Source organism: Salmo salar, chromosome ssa03 (assembly GCF_905237065.1).
Source record: "Salmo salar chromosome ssa03, Ssal_v3.1, whole genome shotgun sequence".
Classification (NCBI taxonomy): Eukaryota; Metazoa; Chordata; class Actinopteri; order Salmoniformes; family Salmonidae; genus Salmo; species Salmo salar.
Window position 1 is genome coordinate 78871279 of NC_059444.1, and position 20733 is coordinate 78892011.

Consider the following 20733-nt stretch of genomic DNA (forward strand, 5'->3'; position numbering starts at 1 on the left):
TTCCTCATAGCACTCTTATCAATGCAATAGAGACAACAATCTCACTGATGATCACACAGACATTTCCACTACTAAATCACTTGCATATCTCAGGTTGTTAAACTGTTGTTAGGTTGTAATTATCAGAGTAAGAACTCTACGGACACTATGAAAGCTTAAACCAAGTTTATTCTTCCCAAAGGATCGAACAGCTCAACAGACAAAAACATATTCACACAAGCACTGATATTTAACCCTTTCTCCAATGCTGAGTCCCTTCCTACACATCTGAACAGCCAATGCATCTCTGTTGCTAGACAGAACCTTAGTTATATCTGTTCTTCCTCACATTATCTGACCTGACCTCTGCCCCAAAGTGCTCACTCCTCCCCAACTCACGGCTGTCATGGTGACTGGTACCAGACGGTGTCTTCCCTCCTCACAGAGGATCCCTGATGGCTAACAATAACATATCCTGGCAATGTAAACGTTATACATTACCCTCTCTCCCTCAGTGAAATGAATAAGTATATTTCATAAGTCAAGAAATCAGAACCCAATACTGTATTTAGGAAAAAGACAGTAATTCAGGGTAATGTTCATATACCACGCTTTATATTTGTCAGCGTTGGCTGTTACAATACAAAACATAGACTTATCCGAGAGCAACGACTTCCAGAACACATTGTCATCTGGATAGCTATACATATTCAGCAAAGTCAGAAATTAAGATCATACCGTTAGAAAACAAATGATGGCAATAACTTATCGACGTTATGAATAACATTATAAGCACGTCTTCTTACATTTGCCTTATCTTATTCATTTAAAATGATCCACGTTAGTTTTATTCTAAACAATGTCCTATTTCTCTCAAGAAACGAATGTCTGAAAAGCTGGAGGCCAGTGTTGCTTTAATTGAATATGTAAAATGTCCTCCATGTTTGGGTTGAAAACATCCATGTGTCAGTTACACAATCAGTCCATAAGTAGTCCGTATCAGATGACAAAGACATGTTAAAACATGGTTTGATAAAGTTAAGTATTAACATCCTATGTCATTAAAGTCCATGGAGTTACTGTTTAAGGGATAGTTAAGCCATATTACAAAATGACATATTGGTTTCCTTACCCTGTAAGCAGTCTATGAGCAAAGTATGACAGCAATCCATGCTTTGGTTTAGTTTCCCTGACACTACTAACATTTGAGCATTTGTGGCACAAATCCCATTCAAGTCACAGGACTGATATTATAATTTTCACGCATCATGTTCATATCATCTACTGTATAAGTGACTTTGTTGAGCTTCACAATCAATTTAAGATACTTTTGGAATAATTGGACATGATGCATGAAAAATGCTAATATCGGTTGCATGACTTGAATGGGATTTGAGCCACAAATGCTAAAACATTAGCATGTGGAAACAGTGCCAGGGAAACGTAACCAAAGCATGGATTGCCGTCGTACCTTGTCCATAGACTGCTTACAGGGTAAGGAAACCAAAATGTCATTTTTCTAATTTGGGTGAACTATCCCTTTAAGTAATGTGCTTCAAGAAAGTAGTGTGTACCCTCATTGAAGGTGCAGTATGCAGAGATGATCATGAAAATGTAACAAATCCTCCTCTGTTCATAATAGCACACTGCCCGTTTACAGCATGTCAGTATCAACACAATCAGAGACAGAGAGGAACAGATAGTTAACAGCACAAATGTACATCCATCTTTGTTTTCACTTTCATAACATTCCTTTTCTTTAGTAGATGTGCAATGAGTATCCACTGGATATCGTACACGATACACTTCATTCAAAATGAATAACTTGTAAATACATTCAGTTTGGTGGGTGGCTTACAAAAATATGGAACAGGTAAATCATTTAAAAAAATGAAATTATTGTAAAGCATTTCATAATTGACTAATTCAATATGTATATCCTGTATTACATATATCATTACAGTTATATTTAAATGGTACGATATATAATACACATTTAATTCTCAAATCAGACACATTGACACAGACATTCAGTCATCTCTTTTAACTGCTGAAGTATCAAATACATGTTTTAGCAATAATAGTTTAAATGTGTATGTCTCTCAAAATGATCCAGTATTCTGTTTACCAGTATTCTGTTTACCAGTATTCTGTTTACCAGTATTCTGTTTACCAGTATTCTGTTTACCATTGCTGATCATGTTCTGTAGACTTAATCTTTCTAGCCTATAATTGTATCATACATTCATATACAGTATATCAGACAGCTGGGTTCAAATAATTACTGATGTCAGTCTCTTTCCTCTTCCATTTCATGAATCTTTGCATTTATATAAATGGTATAACATTTTTATTTACAAATATATAAAAAGCAAAACCATTGATTCAGTATAGCTTCATTTGTCTGTTCCAGAGGAACACTCTATAGCCATGGAATATGCAACGTTTGAGGTGTTAAACTAGCTGGACATTCAAACTACACTGTCACGTATTAAAGCCCTGTATGCTCAACTCTGCAGACAACCTAATTCCCACAATATAAATATCTTCAATTACAAAAATTGAAATACTATGAGTGCGTTTGTGTGTATGTGTGTTTGTGTATGTGTGTGTGTGTTTGTGCATGTATGTGGATTTTCACATGCGCTCCTGTCTGTGTGTGTGTGAGAGAGAGATAGAGAGTGTGTGTGTGCCTGCCTGTCTGTCTGCCTGCCTGCCAACCCTTCTTCCTGTCTCTCTGTTCACCAGGCCAAGGGTGAGGCCCTTCTTGGGCTCCTGGGACTCCTAGGAGGGTTCTCATTGGCCTGGTTCTCTCTAAGAGCTCTCTGAAAAACAACAATAAAACATTGTCAGACAAGACAAAAACATGCAGAACCTTTACTACTACCATCTTGATAGCACTTCTTGATAGCACTACATACTTGTCTATTTCAGAGGTCTCTTTCAAACTCTAGGCGGTTCACCTCAAACTTGGCGAGGAACTCAGCGAATATCCCAAAGAAGGCCTCTGTGTTGGTGGCTTGGCAGTCCTCTCCAAAGAAGGAGGCTGTCTTGGACCACTCCTCCATGGCCCGCTGCTGCAGGGACTCCAGAGACTGTAGTACTGGGTGGATGTTCTCCAGAAAGCCCTGCTCATAGGGAAGTCAAGGATACAACAGCCAGAGGTAGGAGCTACAGTACACATTGGTGGTGGATGGGGTGAGAGACCCCCACGTAAAGGGCTATTTTACAGTATGCATACTCTCACACCTGTGAATATAGAAGGTTGTAATGAATCTCTCTCTCTCTCTCTCTCTCTCTCTCTCTCTCTCTCTCTCTCTCAGGTTTGTTGTGAAAGATACACTCATGACTGCAGCGAAGCGGTCGTCTGCTGTAGCAGGCATTTTCTGGCAGGCAGATCGGATGTCCTGGATAGTGGTGTGAAGGTCATTCAGGTCAGATGTGATGGTCCTCTGGTTCACTACAGAGGGTGAGTGAGTGAGATAGGAGAGAGAGAGAGAGAGTGAGAAAAAGAGAGAGCGGGGGGAAGAACAAAGGTGGAAGGGTGCTTACGGAAAAACAGGATTACATATTTAATATATTCATTTACACGCAATAGGTAAACATTACATGTAACACAACATGCTGTACATGAAACACTACACCCGACACACAAAATAAAATGCACACATGAAAAAACTGCTACTCAGTTTACCTTTGGCTGCCAGGGAAACCGTGGTGAGGTCCTTCGCAAAATCCAGGACGTTGGGAAAGTGAAGACACAGTGACTTGACGAGGATGTGCAGAAACGTAGATTTCCCATCCACTGTTTTTGTGGTGCCGAGCTACAAGAAACAGTAGTGCATTAGTAACGGTGTCCGTGGGTTAACAACAGTGAAGTAACAACAGTGAAGTAAAACAATGTCATTGGAATACAGGCCAATATTCCTGAGGAGCTTACCTCAGTGAGGAAGTTGATCTTAAACCCGGTGGTTTTGTTGCCGGTCTTAGGCTGACCGTTGTTCAGATAGTTCCCCATCGCCAGCACAAACTAAGGAACCATCCGACACAGTTAGCATATAGCTTGTATTTAGTTTAGGATTGAAACAGCATCATTACCACTTTAAGGCTAAACATTACCCACAATAACACTATATGTTCCACTCAGGGAATAAAGATGAAAGCATCCTGTTCATTGCTGTTTAGGTGTTTTGTCTTTGAGCTACTGCCTATCCTTAACCTTCCTGGTGTAGCTGTGGCTCAAGCTAAAACGTTGCTAAAACGTTGCTAAAACCAAACAAATGCATTTCCATTCTCTCCATTTTTAGCACCGAATGAGACTGTTATTCGTTTTATCTTATCATAATCATGCTGGCAGGTGACAAGTTCAAGAAGTTGCATTGCTCTTCCTAGTGATTGTACATGTCAGAGTACATAATTGTATACCTCCAGTATCTTGGCCAGTTTCTTGCTGGTCTTGAGCTCCATGGAGGCGTTGTAGATGCAGTCGTAGCCCCCCCTCATCTCCTCTGTCTTCTCCTGCAGGGTGCTTTTGAAGTGGAGGCTTCTCAGACGAGTCTTGTACTCTGGTACTGACAGCATCTATGGCATTGCGTGAGCACACGCGCGCACACACAAGCAAACACACACACACACACACACACACACACACACACACACACACACACACACACACACACACACACACACACACACACACACACACACACACACACACACACACACACACACACACACACACACACACACACACACACACACACACACACACACACACAATTACAAACGAGGAAACAACTACACATTACCAAACTCTCATTCTATGACTGTGAGCAACCAACAAACCCTACTACTTCTATTACTACTACCACTAATGCTTCTGCTGCCACTACTACTACTACTTACATTACTACTACTACTTATATTTATACTACTACTAATGCTGCTGCTACTACTACTACTAATATTACTACTACTACTTCTAATTATACTACTACTAATGCTTCTGCTGACACTACTACTACTACTACTACTTATATTTATACTACTACTTCTATTACTACTACTACTACTACTACTACTACTACTATTTCTACTTCTACTGCTGCTGCTGCTACTACTACTACTACTATTTCTACTTCTACTACTTCTGCTGCCACTACTACTACTACTAATATTACTACTACTACTACTTCTATTTATACTACTACTTCTATTACTACTACTACTACTACTACTACTACTACTATTTCTACTTCTACTGCTGCTGCTACTACTACTACTACTATTTCTACTTCTACTACTTCTGCTGCCACTACTACTACTACTAATATTACTACTACTACTACTTCTATTTATACTACTACTTCTATTACTACTACTACTACTACTACTACTATTTCTACTGCTGCTACTACTACTATTTCTACTTCTACTACTTCTGCTGCCACTACTACTACTACTAATATTACTACTACTACTACTTCTATTTATACTACTACTTCTATTACTACTACTACTACTACTACTACTATTTCTACTGCTGCTACTACTACTATTTCTACTTCTACTACTTCTGCTGCCACTACTACTACTACTACTAATAGTACTACTACTACTTATATTACTACTACTACTAATGCTTCTGCTGCCACTACTACTACTACTTCTATTACTACTAATGCTTCTGCTGCCACTACTACTACTAATATTACTACTACTATTTATACTACTACTTCTATTACTACTACTATTAATGCTTCTGCTGCCACTACTACTACTACTACTTCTATTACTACTACTACTAATGCTTCTGCTGCCACTACTACTACTACTTACATTAATACTACTACTTCTATTTCTACTACTACTTCTATTACTACTACTACTACTACTACTACTACTATTTCTACTTCTACTACTACTTCTGCTGCTGCTACTACAACAACAACAACTACTAATTATACAACTACTACTACTAATTATACTACTACTATAACAACTACTACTACTAATTATACTACTACCACTACTACTACTACAACTATTACTACTACTACCACTACCACTACTACCAGTGGTGGAAAAAGTACCCAATTTTCATACTTGAGTAAAAGTAAAGATACCTTAATAGAAAATCATCCAGTAAAATAATAATTGAGTAAAAGTCTAAAAGTATTTTGTTTTAAATATACTTAAGTATCAAAAGTAAATGTCATTACTAAAATATACTTAAGTAACACAAATGCTTAGTTTGTAAATGATGAGTGTTGGAAGTGGCCCTGGCTATCCGTAAAAAAAAGAAAAAGAAAATGAGGCCGTCTGGTTTGCTTTATATAAGGAATTTGAAATGTATTTATACTTTAACTTTGAATTTTGACACTTGAGTATTGATGGATTCTGGGTACTAACTCCTAACTTTGGATAGGGTTAATTATCAGGTATCCTATTGAAATATTGAGTGCTTAGGTTTACAGGGTCTACACCAGAAGTTAATGGTTATACAATGTTCGTTCAGATGTGTAGGAGAGATTCAGCCTAGGAGAAAGGGTTAAATATCAGTGCTTGTGTGAACAATGTATTTTTCTAATGCAGCTATATTGATCCTCTGGGAAGAATAAACATAGTTTGCACTTTCATAGTGTCCGTTGTGTTTTTACTCTGAGAATTAGAACCTAACAGTATCAAAAGTAAATGTCATTGCTAAAATATACTTAAGTATCAAAATTCAAAGTAAAAGTATATAAATTCCTTATATAAAACAAACCAGACCAGATCAGAGGCAGTAGGGATGACCAGAGATGTTGTGTGTGAATTAGACTATTTTCCTGTTCTGTTAAGCATTCAAAATGTAACAAGTACTTTTGGGTGTCAGGGAAAATGTATGGACTAAAATGTACATAATTTTCTTTGGGAATGTAGTGAAGTAAAAGTAAAAGTTGTCAAAAATATAAATAGTAAAGTAAAGTAGAAATATACAAAAAAAAGTACTTTCAAGTATTTTTACTTAAGTACATTACACCACTGAGTACTAATACTACTACGACTTTCACCCACAGTATACCACAACAAAATTACACAAATACATCCATAAAGATCCCCCAAACTTTACTGTACATTTGTTTATTCCATGTGTAACTCTGTGTTGTTGTTTGTGTCGCACTGCTTTGCTTTATCTTGGCCAGGTCGCAGTTGTAAATGAGAACGTGTTCTCAACTGGCCTATCTGGTTAAATAAAGGTGATAATTGATGAGCCTCCCCCTGCAGTCTAGGCCCAGTACCTGTAGTACAAACTGGTCAGGCTCGCTGAGTTTGGCTGGGTCCTCGCTGTACTGTTCGTACTGCTTGACCTCCTCTGCGTCGGGGGCGTACAGCAGCAGCTGCTTGATGTGGGTCGGCTCCAGCCGCTCTGTGGCCATGGTCATCAGCACCTGGCGCAGTTCGCCCGGGGACAGCTTCAGGTGGGCAATCAGGATGGCTGGAGGTCAGAGGTCAAGAGATCAAAGGGTCAAAGATCTGAGGCCACAGTAACAGTGTGACATAGTCTCGTGGTTTCAGTCAACACAGACTAGATTAGAACAATAACATAAGATCTGAAGTGCAGTGTAACACAGCCTGGAACAATGTAGAGCCCTCCTTGTGTTCTCCACTCTCATACTTACATGCGTTGTAGGCCTTCTTATGGGACAGAATCTCAACTACGTCTTTCTTCTTGAAGGTCTCCGACTGAGGGCCTGGGTCTGGAAGAGAAACTGACACAGAACGTCACGTGGGAAACAGAGAAACATGAGAAGAGGCAGAAAGTGATTGACACAGAGAGGGAGAGGCAGAAAGGAAGAGTGTGAAGACAAAGATCAAGGGAGAAAGAGACTGCTAAGGAGCAGAAAATGTCCATATCAGGATTTTCAATGTATTTCTAAATACATCATTTCAAGTATTGGACTTAAATGGGTCAGTGAAGTGCCTATGGCGGTAACGCTGCTGTCATTCGTCAGAGGGACCACTGATCAAAAGCAAATCAAAGCCATGGTGGGCTTCACACACATTGCTCAAGATGAAGAAGTATTCATATTAGACACACTAGGCAAGAACTGACTGGTGGTGGTATGTAAATGGTTTTGTGGAAGAAACATCCACACGCACAGTATGTGCAAACATACTGTATGCACAATAACATATGCATTATGCACGCATGCACACAAACACCCACGTTCACATACACACGTGGGCACATTATACTCACTGGGGTTCTTTTGTGTCCCAAAGTGCAGTTCCAGATCCAGATACTTCACCATGTCATTCAGTTTGTCATAATCCGAATCCTCCCCCAACTGCAACACCCAGATTAAAAACAGGCATTATGTACATTATGCACCATCTACTCATTAAGTTCAAGCTAATGCTTGTCATTTCAGAAATTGACTGCTGATTGTTTTTATTTTTATGGAACTGTTGTAAATCAAATAACCTGACCCAACCCTGATTAACTCACCTGTTCTAACCTTGACTAGACGCCTGTCCCAACCTTGACTAACTCACCTGTTCTAACCTTGACCATAGACCTGTCCCAACCCTGACTAACTCACCTGTTCTAACCTTGACCAAACACCTGTCCCAACCTTGACTAACTCACCTGTTCTAACCTTGACCCAGACACCTGTCCCAACCTTGACTAACTCACCTGTTCTAACCTTGACTATACACCTGTCCCAACCTTGACTAATTCACCTGTTCTAACCTTGACTATACACCTGTCCCAACCTTGACTAACTCACCTGTTCTAACCTTGACTATATACACCTGTCCCAACCTTGACTAGCTCACCTGTTCTAACCTTGACTATACACCTGTCCCAACCTTGACTAATTCACCTGTTCTAGCCTTGACTATACACCTGTCCCAACCTTGACTAACTCACCTGTTCTTACCTTGACCATAGACCTGTCCCAACCCTGACTAACTCACCTGTTCTAACCTTGACTATACACCTGTCCAAACTGTGGCTGACATACCTGTCCCCATCCAACCTCACCTAACAAAGTTCACCTTTTCCACCCTGACTAACACACCTTTTCCACCCTGACTAACACACCTGTCCAAACCCTGACTAACTCGACTGTCCCCATCCTGACTAACTCACCTGTCTCAATGGTGACTAACTCATCTATCCAATACGTGACTAACTCACCTGTCCCCAGATGGTGCCCTCAGAGTTCTCCACCTGTTCCCAGCGCAGCCTCTTTACACTCATATGATTGGAGTCCATCCTCGGAAGGCCTGGGCGAGGCAGTGGAGGAGGGGTTCCGGGAGGGGGAAGGGGCGGAGGAGGAGGGGGCTCCTGTTTCCCCAACTGGTCCAAGTTATTCTGGGACTGGGAATGCTGCTTAGGCTGAGGTTGGGGCTGGGGTTGGTGGTGGGAGTGGGAGTGGTGGTGAGACTGGGATTGACTGAATAGCCGCTGAGAAGGCTGGGACTGAGGACGACCCTGGTTGGAGGGGTGGACCTGGTGGGTTTGGTGGGGTTGGTGTTGGGGCAGAGGCTGGAAGGTGGACAGGGTGGGCTGGTGGGGTGGAAGGGGCTGGAAGGTGGACAGGGTGGGCTGGGGGTGGTGGCGCTGCAGGGTGGGCTGGTGGATTAGGTGGATCTGGTGAAGCTCTGGCTGAGTGGGCTGGGGAGGGACCTGGTGGTGGATGTGCTGGATCTGGGGAGTGTGGTGGTAAGTCTGCTGGATGGAGTGGGGACGCTGGGGGGATGGCTGGTGAGTGCGATGAGACTTGAGAGATTGACGAGTCTGTTGACCCTGGTGGCTGGCATGGGAAGATGAGTGAGTATGATGGCTCTGATGAGTCTGAAGAGACTGGTGGATCTCCTGATCCAGATGTACGGGTAGTGAAGCAGGCTGATCTTGGTGGATCTGATGAGCTTGGTGAAGGAGCTCCGTGGATGAGAGGTGCTGCTGGATCTGATGAGCTTGGTGAAGGAGCTCTGTGGATGAGTGGTGAGGTTGGTGAAGAAGTTCCATGGAGGAGTGGTGCTGCTGGACCCGATGAGCTTGGTGAAGGAGCTCCATGGAGGAGTGGTGCTGCTGGACTTGTTGAGCTTGGTGAAGGAATTCCATGGAGGAGTGGTGCTGCTGGACCTGATGAGCTTGGTGAAGGAGCTCCATGGAGGAGTGGTGCTGCTGGACCTGCTGAGCTTGGTGAAGGAGCTCCATGGAGGAGTGGTGCTGCTGGGCCTGCTGAGCGTGGTGAAGGAGCTCCATGGAGGAGTGGTGCTGCTGGACCTGATGAGCTTGCTGAAGGCGCTCCATGGATGAGTGATGTGACTGTGTATGAATACTCTGATAGATTGCCTCCGAGTACTGACTCTGTTGATCTGGATGGACAGGGGAACGGGCTGGGGGATTGTGAGGTGATGTGGCTGAGTGAGTCTGACGACGGCTCTGACGACGAGTCTGTTGTTGAGCTTGGTGCATCTGGTAGAGTGATGGGTCTGGGTGGTTTGGGAGGTCTGGATGGGTGTGGGCTGCCTCTGGAGAGGGGAGGGGGGGCAGGGACTGGTGAAGCTGCTGCAGGGGGTGTGCTTTGTGCGAGGACTGGGCAGGCAGTGACTGGTGCCCCTGGTAAATACTTTGCTCCTGGTAAGCTTGTTGCTCCTGGTGTGCTTGTTGCTCCTGGTATGATTGATGCTTCTGTAACGCTTGTTGTTCTTGATGTGCTTGTTGCTCCTGGTAAGCTTGTTGCTCCTGGTAAGCTTGTTGCTCCTGGAATGCTTGTTGATCCTGGTACGCTTGTCGCTCCTGGTGCGCTTGTTGTGCTTGTTGCTCCTGGTAAGCTTTTTGTTCCTGAAACGCTTGTTGCTTCTGGAATGCTCGTTGCTCCTGGTACACTTGTCGCTCCTGGTACGCTTGTTGCACTTGTTGGTCCTGGTAAGCTTGTTGGTCCTGAAACGCTTGTTGGTCCTGGTAAGCTTGTTGTTCCTGGTAAGCGTGTTGCTCCTGGTACGCATTTTGTTCCTGCATTGCAGCATGGGCTAGCAGGTCCTCCCGGGTGGGAAGGACCTTGTGAATCGACTGGCGTTTGGGTGGTGGGTTGGAGCGAGGAGGAGGGGGTGGAGGTGGCCCGTGGTGGCGGCGGAAAGGCAGTTGTATTCTGGGAGACTGTTCAGGGGTGGCGGTATAGCTTGGTGGTAGAGGAGGATCGTTGAATTGGATGGGCGGAGGTGGCGGGGGAGTCATGGGGGGAGGGGGTATGTGTTCTGAGGAGGAGGAGTAGGTGAGGGAGGAGGCGTCCTCTCCACTGCTGCCCTGGCACTCACTGGGGCTGCTCAGCTCAGGGGGTATTATGAAACCCCCATCTCCATCTTCATCATCCACCTCCACCTCCTCATCATCCTCATCCTCATCATCTGGGAAGCTCATCTGGACAACATCCTAGCATTACCAACAATCACATAGATTCGTTAAGGCTTGGGCCATTGATCCAGTGTAATTTATGTGCTTTACGGTAGAATTTCTTAATAGAAAAACACAAATTATATATATTAAAAACAAAAAAAAACACAATGCCTACTCCACCCATGCTCTACCAAGGTTTTCCAGCATATAGCTTTGACCTACCACAGTATCTACAGTATATTGGTCTATTGTACTTCAAACAATGTTTATGCAGGTTGCTTAGAAAAAACAATTTCCATGGTTTTTAAACCAGAAGGTGATTATAGAAAATTATACAATATTTCCACACTCAAAAGGTATCTTTCGAAAATGTAACTTGCAATTCAAATGATTAAAAAATAAGTGTTTTGTCTCACATAATTTGTTGTCCAGGGTCTAGTGTCAGTCACTCCAGAAAATTGCAAGAACTTTGAAACACGAGCAATGGACATTGGACCGGTGGAAATCTGTCCTTTCGTCTGATGAGTCCAAATTTGAGATTTTTGGTTCTAACCACCGTGTCTTTGTGAGACGCAGAGTAGGTGAATGGATGATCTCCGCATGTGTGGTTCCCACCAGGAAGCATGGAGGAGGAGGTGTGATGGTGCTTTGCTGGTGACACTGTCAGTGATTTATTTGGAATTCAAGGAACATTTGACCAGCATGCCTACCACAGCGTTCTGCAGCGATACACCATCCAATCGGATTTGGGCTTAGTGGGACTATCATTTGTTTTTCAACAGAACAATGATCCAACACACCTCCAGGCTGAGTAAGGGCTATTTTACCAAGAAGGAGAGTGATGGAGTGCTGCATAAGATGACCTGGACTCCACAATCACCCAACCTCAATCAAACTGAGATGGTTTGGGATGAGTCGGAACGCAGAGTGAAGGAAATGTAGCAAACAAGTGCTCAGCATATGTGGGACCTCCTTCAAGTCTGTTGAGTTTTTTTGTTTACTACAGTGGGGGGAAAAAGGATTCGATCCCCTGCTGATTTTGTACGTTTGCCCACTTACAAAGAAATGATCCGTGTATAATTTTAATAGTAGGTTTATTTGAACAGTGAGAGACAGAAGAGCAACAAAAAAATCCACAAAAACTCATGTCAAAAATGTTATAAAATGATTTGCATTTTAATGAGGGAAATAAGTATTTGACCCCTCTGCAAAACATGACTTACTACTTGGTGGCAAAACCCTTGTTGGCAATCACAGAGGTCAGACGTTTCTTGTAGTTGGCCACCAGGTTTGCACACATCTCAGGAGGGATTTTGTCCCACTCCTCTTTGCAGATCTTCTCCAAGTCATTAACCTGTTAGGGCTAGGGGGCAGTATTTACACGGCCGGATAAAAAACGTACCCAATTTAATCTGGTTATTACTACTGCCCAGAAACTAGAATATGCATATAATTATTGGCTTTGGATAGAAAACACCCTAAAGTTTCTAAAACTGTTTGAATGGTGTCTGTGAGTATAACAGAACTCATATGGCAGGCAAAAACCTGAGAAGATTCCTTACAGGAAGTGGCCTGTCTGACAAGTTCTTGTTCTTCTTGACTCTCTTTATTGAAAACTGAGGATCTTTGCTGTAACGTAACACTTCCTACAGCTCCCATAGGCTCTCAGAACCCGGGAAAAAGCTGAATGATGTAATTCCAACCCCTGGCTGAAAAACATTAGCGCCTTTGGTAAGTGGTCTATCAGAGGACAATGAGACTGAGGCGCGTGCACGAGGCGACCCCATGTTTTTATTTTCTCTCTTTTTGTACTAAAACACAGATTCCCGGTCAGAATATTATCGCTTTTTTACGAGAAAAATTGCATAAAAATTGATTTTAAACAGCGGTTGACATGCTTCGAAGTACGGTAATGGAATATTTAGAATTTTTTTGTCACGAAACGCGTCGGGCGCGTCACCCTTCTTTACCCTTTCGGATAGTGTCTTGAACGCACGAACAAAACGCCGCTATTTGGATATAACTATGAATTATTTTGAACCAAACCAACATTTGTTATTGAAGTAGAAGTCCTGGGAGTGCATTCTGACGAAGAACACCAAAGGTAATAACATTTTTCTTATAGTAAATCTGACTTTGGTGAGGGCTAAACTTGGTGGGTGTCTAAATAGCTAGCCCTGTGATGCCGGGCTATCTACTTAGAATGTGCTTTCACCGAAAAGCTATTTTAAAATCGGACATAGCGAGTGCATAGAGGAGTTCTGTATCTATAATTCTTAAAATAATTGTTATGTTTTTTGTGAACGTTTATCGTGAGTAATTTAGTAAATTCACCGGAAGTTTGCGGGGGGGTATGCTAGTTCTGAACGTCACATGCTATTGTAAAAAGCTGTTTTTTGATATATATATGAACTTCATTGAACAAAACATGCATGTATTGTATAACATAATGTCCTAAGATTGTCATCTGATGAAGATCATCAAAGGTTAGTGCTGCATTTAGCTGTGGTTTGGGTTTATGTGACATTATATGCTAGCTTGAAAAATGGGTGTCTGATTATTTCTGGCTGGGTACTCTGCTGACATAATCTAATGTTTTGCTTTCATTGTAAAGGCTTTTTGAAATCGGACAGTGTGGTTAGATTAACGAGAGTCTTGTCGTTAAAATGGTGTAAAATAGTCATATGTTTGAGAAATTGAAGTAATAGCATTTCTAAGGTATTTGAATAACGCGCCACGGGATTCCACTGGCTGTTACGTAGGTGGGACGAAATCGTCCCACTGGCCCTAGAGAAGTTAAGGTTTCGAGGCTGATGTTTGGCAACTCGAACCTTCAGCTCCTTCCACAGATTTTCTATGGGATTAAGGTCTGGAGACTGGCTAGGCCACTCGAGGACCTTAATGTGCTTCTTCTTGAGCCACTCCTTTGTTGCCTTGGCCGTGTGTTTTGGGTCATTGTCATGCTGGAATACCCATCCGCGACCCATTTTCAATGCCCTGGCTGAGGGAAGGAGGTTCTCGCCCAAGATTTGACGGTACATGGCCCCGTCCATCGTCCCTTTGATGCGGTGAAGTTGTCCTGTCCCCTTAGCAGAAAAACTCCCCCAAAGCATAATGTTTCCACCTCCATGTTTGACGGTGGAGATGGTATTCTTGGGGTCATAGGCAGCATTCCTCCTCCTCCAAACACGGCGAGTTGAGTTGATGTCAAAGAGCTCCATTTTGGTCTCATCTGACCACAACACTTTCACCAGTTGTCCTCTGAGTCATTCAGATGTTCATTGGCAAACTTCAGACGGGCATGTCTATGTATTCTTGAGCAGGGGGACCTTGCGGGCGCTGCAGGATTTCAGTTCTTCACGGCGTAGTGTGTTACCAATTGTTTTCTTGGTCACTATGATCCCAGCTGCCTTGAGATCATTGACAAGAACCTCCCGTGTAGTTCTGGGTAGATTCCTCACCATTCTCATGATCATTGCAACTCCACGAGGTGAGATCTTGCATGGAGCCCCAGGCCGAGGGATATTGACAGTTCTTTTGTGTTTCTTCCATTTGCGAATAATCGCACCAAATGTTGTCACCTTCTCACCAAGCTGCTTGGCGATGGTCTTGTAGCCCATTCCAGCCTTGTGTAGGTCTACAATCTTGTCCCTGACATCCTTGGAGAGCTCTTTGGTCCTGGCCATGGTGGAGAGTTTGGAATCTGATTGATTGATTGCTTCTGTGGACAGGTGTCTTTTTTACAGGTAACAAGCTGCGGTTAGGAGCACTAATCTCAGCTCGTTACCTGTATAAAAGACACCTGGGAGCCAGAAATCTTTCTGATTGAGAGGGGGTCAAATACTTATTTCCTTCATTAAAATGCAAATCAATTTATAACATTTCTGACATGCGTTTTTCTGTATATTTTTGTTGTTATTCTGTCTCTCACTGTTCAAATAAACCTAACATTAAAATTATAGATTGATCCTTTCTTTGTCAGTGGGCAAACATACAAAATCAGCAGGGGATCAAATACCTTTTTCCCCCACTGTACATGATTCCATATGTGTTATTTCATAGTTTTGATGTCTTCAATTGTATTCTACAATGTAGAAAATAGTAAAAATAAAGAAAAACCCTTGAATGAGTAGGGGTTCAAAAATGTTGGACCGATAGTGTATGTGGGAACTCCTTCATGACTGTTGGAAAAGCATTCCAGGTGTATCTGGTTGAGAGAATGCCAAGAGTGTGCAAAGCTGTCATCAAGGCAAAGGGTGACTACTTTTTTTTGTTACTACATGATTCCACATGTGTTATTTCATAGCTGTGATGCCTCACCATTCTCCAATGTAGAAAATAGTAAAAATAAAGAAAAACCCTTGAATGAGTAGACATGTCCATACTTTTGACTGGTACTGTATATACACACACTGAGTATACCAAACATTAGGAACAGCCCCATTAGGGATGATAGCTTTCACCTGGATTCACCTGGTAAGTCTATGAAATTGAAAGAGCATGTGTTCTTAATGTTTTGTATACTCAGTATGTATACATGTACAGTCGTGGCCAAAAGTTTTGAGAGTGACACAAATATACATTTTCACAAAGTCTGCTGCCTCAGTTTGTATGATGGGAATTTGCATATACTCCAGAATGTTATGAAGAGTGATCAGAAGAATTGCAATTAATTGAAAAGTCCCTCTTTGCTATGCAAATGAACTGAATCCCCCAAAAATATTTCCACTGCATTTCAGCCCAGCCACAAAAGGACCAGCTGACATCATGTCAGTGATTCTCTCGTTAACACAGGTGTGAGTGTTGACGAGGACAAGGCTGGAGATCACTCTGTCATGCTGATTGAGTTCGAATAACAGACTGGAAGCTTCAAAAGGAGGGTGGTGCTTGGAATCATTGCTCTTCCTCTGTCAACCATGGTTACCTGCAAGCAAGCATGTGCCGTCATCATTGCTTTGCACAAAAAGGGCTTCACAGGCAAGGATATTGCTGCCAGTAAGACTGCACCTAAATCAACCATTTATCGGACCATCAAGAACTTCAAGGAGAGTGGTTAAATTGTTGTGAAGAAGGCGTCAGGGAGCCCAAGAAAGTCCAGCAAGTGCCAGGACCGTCTCCTAAAGTTGATTCAGCTGTGGGATCGGGGCACCACCAGTACAGAGGTTGCTCAGGAATGGCAGCAGGCAGGTGTGAGTGCATCTGCACACACAGTGAGGCGAAGACTTTTGGAGGATGGCCTGGTGTCAAGAAGGGCAGCAAAGAAGCCACTTCTCTCCAGGAAAAACATCAGGGACAGACTGATATTCTGCTAAACGAACAGGGATTGGACTGCTGAGGACTGGGGTAAAGTCATTTTCTCTGATGAATCCCCTTTCCGATTGTTTGGGGCAGCCGGATAAAAGCTTGTCCGGAGAAGACAAGGTGAGCGCTACCATCAGTCCTGTGTCATGCCAACAGTAAAGCATCCTGAGACCATTCATGTGTGGGGTTGCTTCTCAGCCAAAGGAGTGGGCTCACTCTCAATTTTGCCTAAGAACACAGCCATGAATAAAGGATGGTACCAACACATCCTCCGATAGCAACTTCTCCCAACCATCCAGGAACAGTTCGGTGACAAACAATGCTTTTTCCAGCAAGATGGAGCACCTTGCCATAAGGCCTAAGTGGCTCGGGGAACAAAACATCGATATTTTGGGTCCATGGCCCATTGAGAACTTGTGGTCAAACCTCAAGATGCGGGTGGACAAACAAAAACTCACAAATTCTGACAAACTCCAAAGTGATTATACTCGGGATTTGATCTTGCAACCTTTCGGTTACTAGTCCAATTGCTCTAACCTCTAGGCTACCTGCTGCCCCAAATCACATTATTGTGGGAGCACCTCCTCTAAGACTATGAATTTGAATGTTTGAGAAGGTTTGAATCCTAAGAAACCTCCATACACATTCTTTAAAGTGCAATAAACCAACATAGCTACTGTAGTAGGTTGAAGCTGTGTGCTGAAAAACCTTGGTAGAGCATTGTTGTGCTTGTGAATTTCCTTTCTTTTTCATCTTCAGACCAATGCCTACTTCTCACTTAAAACATATTATTTATTTTTAATATACACACACACACACACACACACACACACACACACACACACACACACACACACACACACACACACACACACACACACACACACACACACACACACACACACACACACACACACACACACACACACACACACACACACACACACACACACACACACACACACACACACACACACACACACACACACACACACATACACAGTTGAAGTCAGAAGTTTACATACACCTTAGCCAAATACATTTAAACTAAGTTTTTCACAATTCCTGACATTTAATCCTAGTAAAAATTCCCTCTCTTAGGTCAGTTAGGATCACCACTTTATTTTAAGAATGTGAAATGTTAGAATAATATTAGAGAGAATGATTTATTTCAGCTTTTATTTATTTCATCACATTCCCAGTGGGTCAGAAGTTTACATACAATCAATTATTATTTGGTAGCATTGCCTTTAAATTGTTTAACTTGGATCAAACAGTTCGGGTAGCCTTCCACAAGCTTCCCACAATAAGTTGGGTGAATTTTGGCCCATTCCTCCTGACAAAGCTGGTGTAACTAAGTCAGGTTTGTAGGCCTCCTTGCTCGCACAAGCTTTTTCAGTTCTGCCCACAAATGTTCTATGGGATTGCGGTCAGGGCTTTGTGATGGCCACTCCAATACCTTGACTTTGTTGTCCTTAAGTCATTTTGCCACAACTTTGGAAGTATGCTTAGGGTCATTGTCCATTTGGAAGACCCATTTGCGACCAAGCTTTAATTTCCTGACTGATGTCTTGAGATGTTGCTTCAATGTATCCACAAAATTTTCCTTCCACTTGATGTCATCTATTTTGTGAAGTGCACCAGTCCCTCCTGCAGCAAAGCACCCCCACAACATGATGCTGCCACCCCCGTGCTTCACGGTTGGGATGGTGTTCTTCGGCTTGCAATCCTCCACCCTTTTCCTCCAAACATAACGATGGTCATTATAGCCAAACAGTTCAATTTTTGTTTCATCAGACCAGAGGACATTTCTCCAAAAAGTACGATCTTTGTCCCCATGTGCAGTTGCAAACCGTAGTCTGGCTTTTATATGGCTGTTTTAGAGCAGTGGCGTCTACCTTGCTGACCAGACTTTCACGTTATGTCGATATAGTACTCGTTTTATTGTGGATATAGATACTTTTGTACCTGTTTCCTCCAGCATCTTCACAAGGTCCTTGGCTGTTATTCTGGGATTGATTTGCACTTTTTGCACCAAAGTACATTCATCTCTAGGACACAGAACACGTCTCCTTCCTGAGCGGTATGACGGCTGCGTGGTCCCATGGTGTTTATACTTGCGTACTATTGTTTGTACAGATGAACGTGGTACCTTCAGGCATTTGGAAATTGCTCCCAAGGATGAACAAGACAGGAGGTTTAATTTTTTTCTGAGGTCTTGGCTGATTTCTTTTGATTTTCCCATGATGTCAAGCAAAGAGGCACAGAGTTTGAAGGTAGGCCTTGAAATACATCCACATGTACACCTCCAATTGACTCAAATGATGTCAATTAGCCTATCAGAAGCTTCTAAAGCCATGACATCCTTTTCTGGAGTTTTCCAAGCTGTTTAAAGGCACAGTCAACTTAGTGTATATAAACTTCTGACCCACTGGAATTGTGATACAGTGAATTATAAGTGAAATAATCTGTCTGTAAAATTTTTGGGAAGAATTACTTGTGTCATGCACAAAGTAGATGTCCTAACCGACTTGCCAAAACTATAGTTTGTTAACAAGAAATTTGTGGCGTGGTTGAAAAACGAGTTTTGATGACTCCAACCTAAGTGTATGTAAACTTCTGACTTCAACTGATATATATATCAGTTGAAGATATATATATATTTATATAAATAATCACTAAACTCATGCAAGACAAGCAGCTTACTGTCTTTGTCAAACATATCATAATCAACCATATTATGCTCTATACAGATGTGCATCGACACGACCCTACCTCCTCGTAGTCGTTTTCGGGTGACAGGAAGTCGTCTACAATGGCAACCCTCTGACCCAGCTGTTCGCTCAGTGCGTCCAGGAACCGGTCTGTATCAGAGGAGCGTGGCGGATGAGAGAACGTGTAGCGCCTCTTATTGAGACGGGCGTGGGAGGGTGGGCTGGCGGGGTAGTCGGGGGCGAGGGAGGGGGGCTGTCCAGGCTGATGTAGGGGTTGGACTCGGCACTGGTCTGGGAGGTGAGACCAGGGGGGTAGAACTGGACCGGGGCAGGGGGGCTAGGGAGGGGCTCCTGCCAGGTGGAGGGAGGTGGTGGGGGGCCCTTATGGCTACCTGTGGAGAGGAACAATGACATCACTGCTCCTGTAGAGAAGAACATATACCATTACATTGATCAACTATTCTATTGACCAAGGGTTTGTAGATCACGCTAATGCACAATACAAGGTCTATTCATTTCTGCTGTTCTAACTATTTGGTTGGATGTTTTCATACCCAGTAGCTACCTGTGCTTGTGAACATATTCACACTCCACTGACTAACAGAGACTCAACTCAAACTAGAAGACTACATGTGTCAGGCAAGCTGCAATTCAGATTTCAACCTGTTTGTAATGATGTTATTTTAACCAGATTTCAACCTGTTTGTAATGATGTTATTTTAACCAGATTTCAACCTGTTTGTAATGATGTTATTTTAACCAGATTTCAACCTGTTTGTAATGACATTATTGTAACCAGATTTCAACCTGTTTGTATTGAAGTTATTTTAACCAGATTTCAACCTGTTTGTAATGACGTTATTGTAACCAGATTTCAACCTGTTTGTATTGAAGTTATTGTAACCAGATTTCAACCTGTTTGTATTGAAGTTATTTTAACCAGATTTCAACCTGTTTGTATTGAAGTTATTTTAACCAGATTTCAACCTGTTTGTATTGAAGTTATTTTAACCAGATTTCAACTTGTTTGTAATGACGTTATTGTAACCAGATTTCAACCTGTTTGTATTGAAGTTATTTTAACCAGATTTCAACCTGTTTGTATTGAAGTTATTTTAACCAGATTTCAACCTGTTTGTAATGATGTTATTTTAACCAGATTTCAACCTGTTTGTAATGACATTATTGTAACCAGATTTCAACCTGTTTGTATTGAAGTTATTTTAACCAGATTTCAACCTGTTTGTAATGACGTTATTGTAACCAGATTTCAACCTGTTTGTATTGAAGTTATTGTAACCAGATTTCAACCTGTTTGTATTGAAGTTATTTTAACCAGATTTC

At 42.3% G+C, this 20733-nt stretch overlaps 1 protein-coding gene across 1 annotated transcript in view; it reads right to left on the reverse strand.

Moving 5' to 3' along the window:
* Positions 1-150: 150 nt before the first annotated feature.
* Positions 151-20733, reverse strand: part of LOC106606694 (delphilin-like) — a 58734-nt gene continuing 38151 nt past the window's right edge. Inside the window, 12 exon segments of the mRNA XM_045715526.1 lie at positions 151-2804; positions 2943-3107; positions 3321-3439; positions 3674-3803; positions 3920-4009; positions 4405-4560; positions 7260-7456; positions 7641-7730; positions 8222-8309; positions 9167-11410; positions 19451-19621; positions 19624-19781. Of these exon segments, the coding sequence (XP_045571482.1) occupies positions 2721-2804; positions 2943-3107; positions 3321-3439; positions 3674-3803; positions 3920-4009; positions 4405-4560; positions 7260-7456; positions 7641-7730; positions 8222-8309; positions 9167-11410; positions 19451-19621; positions 19624-19781 (3692 nt within the window). The 3' untranslated portion in view covers positions 151-2720.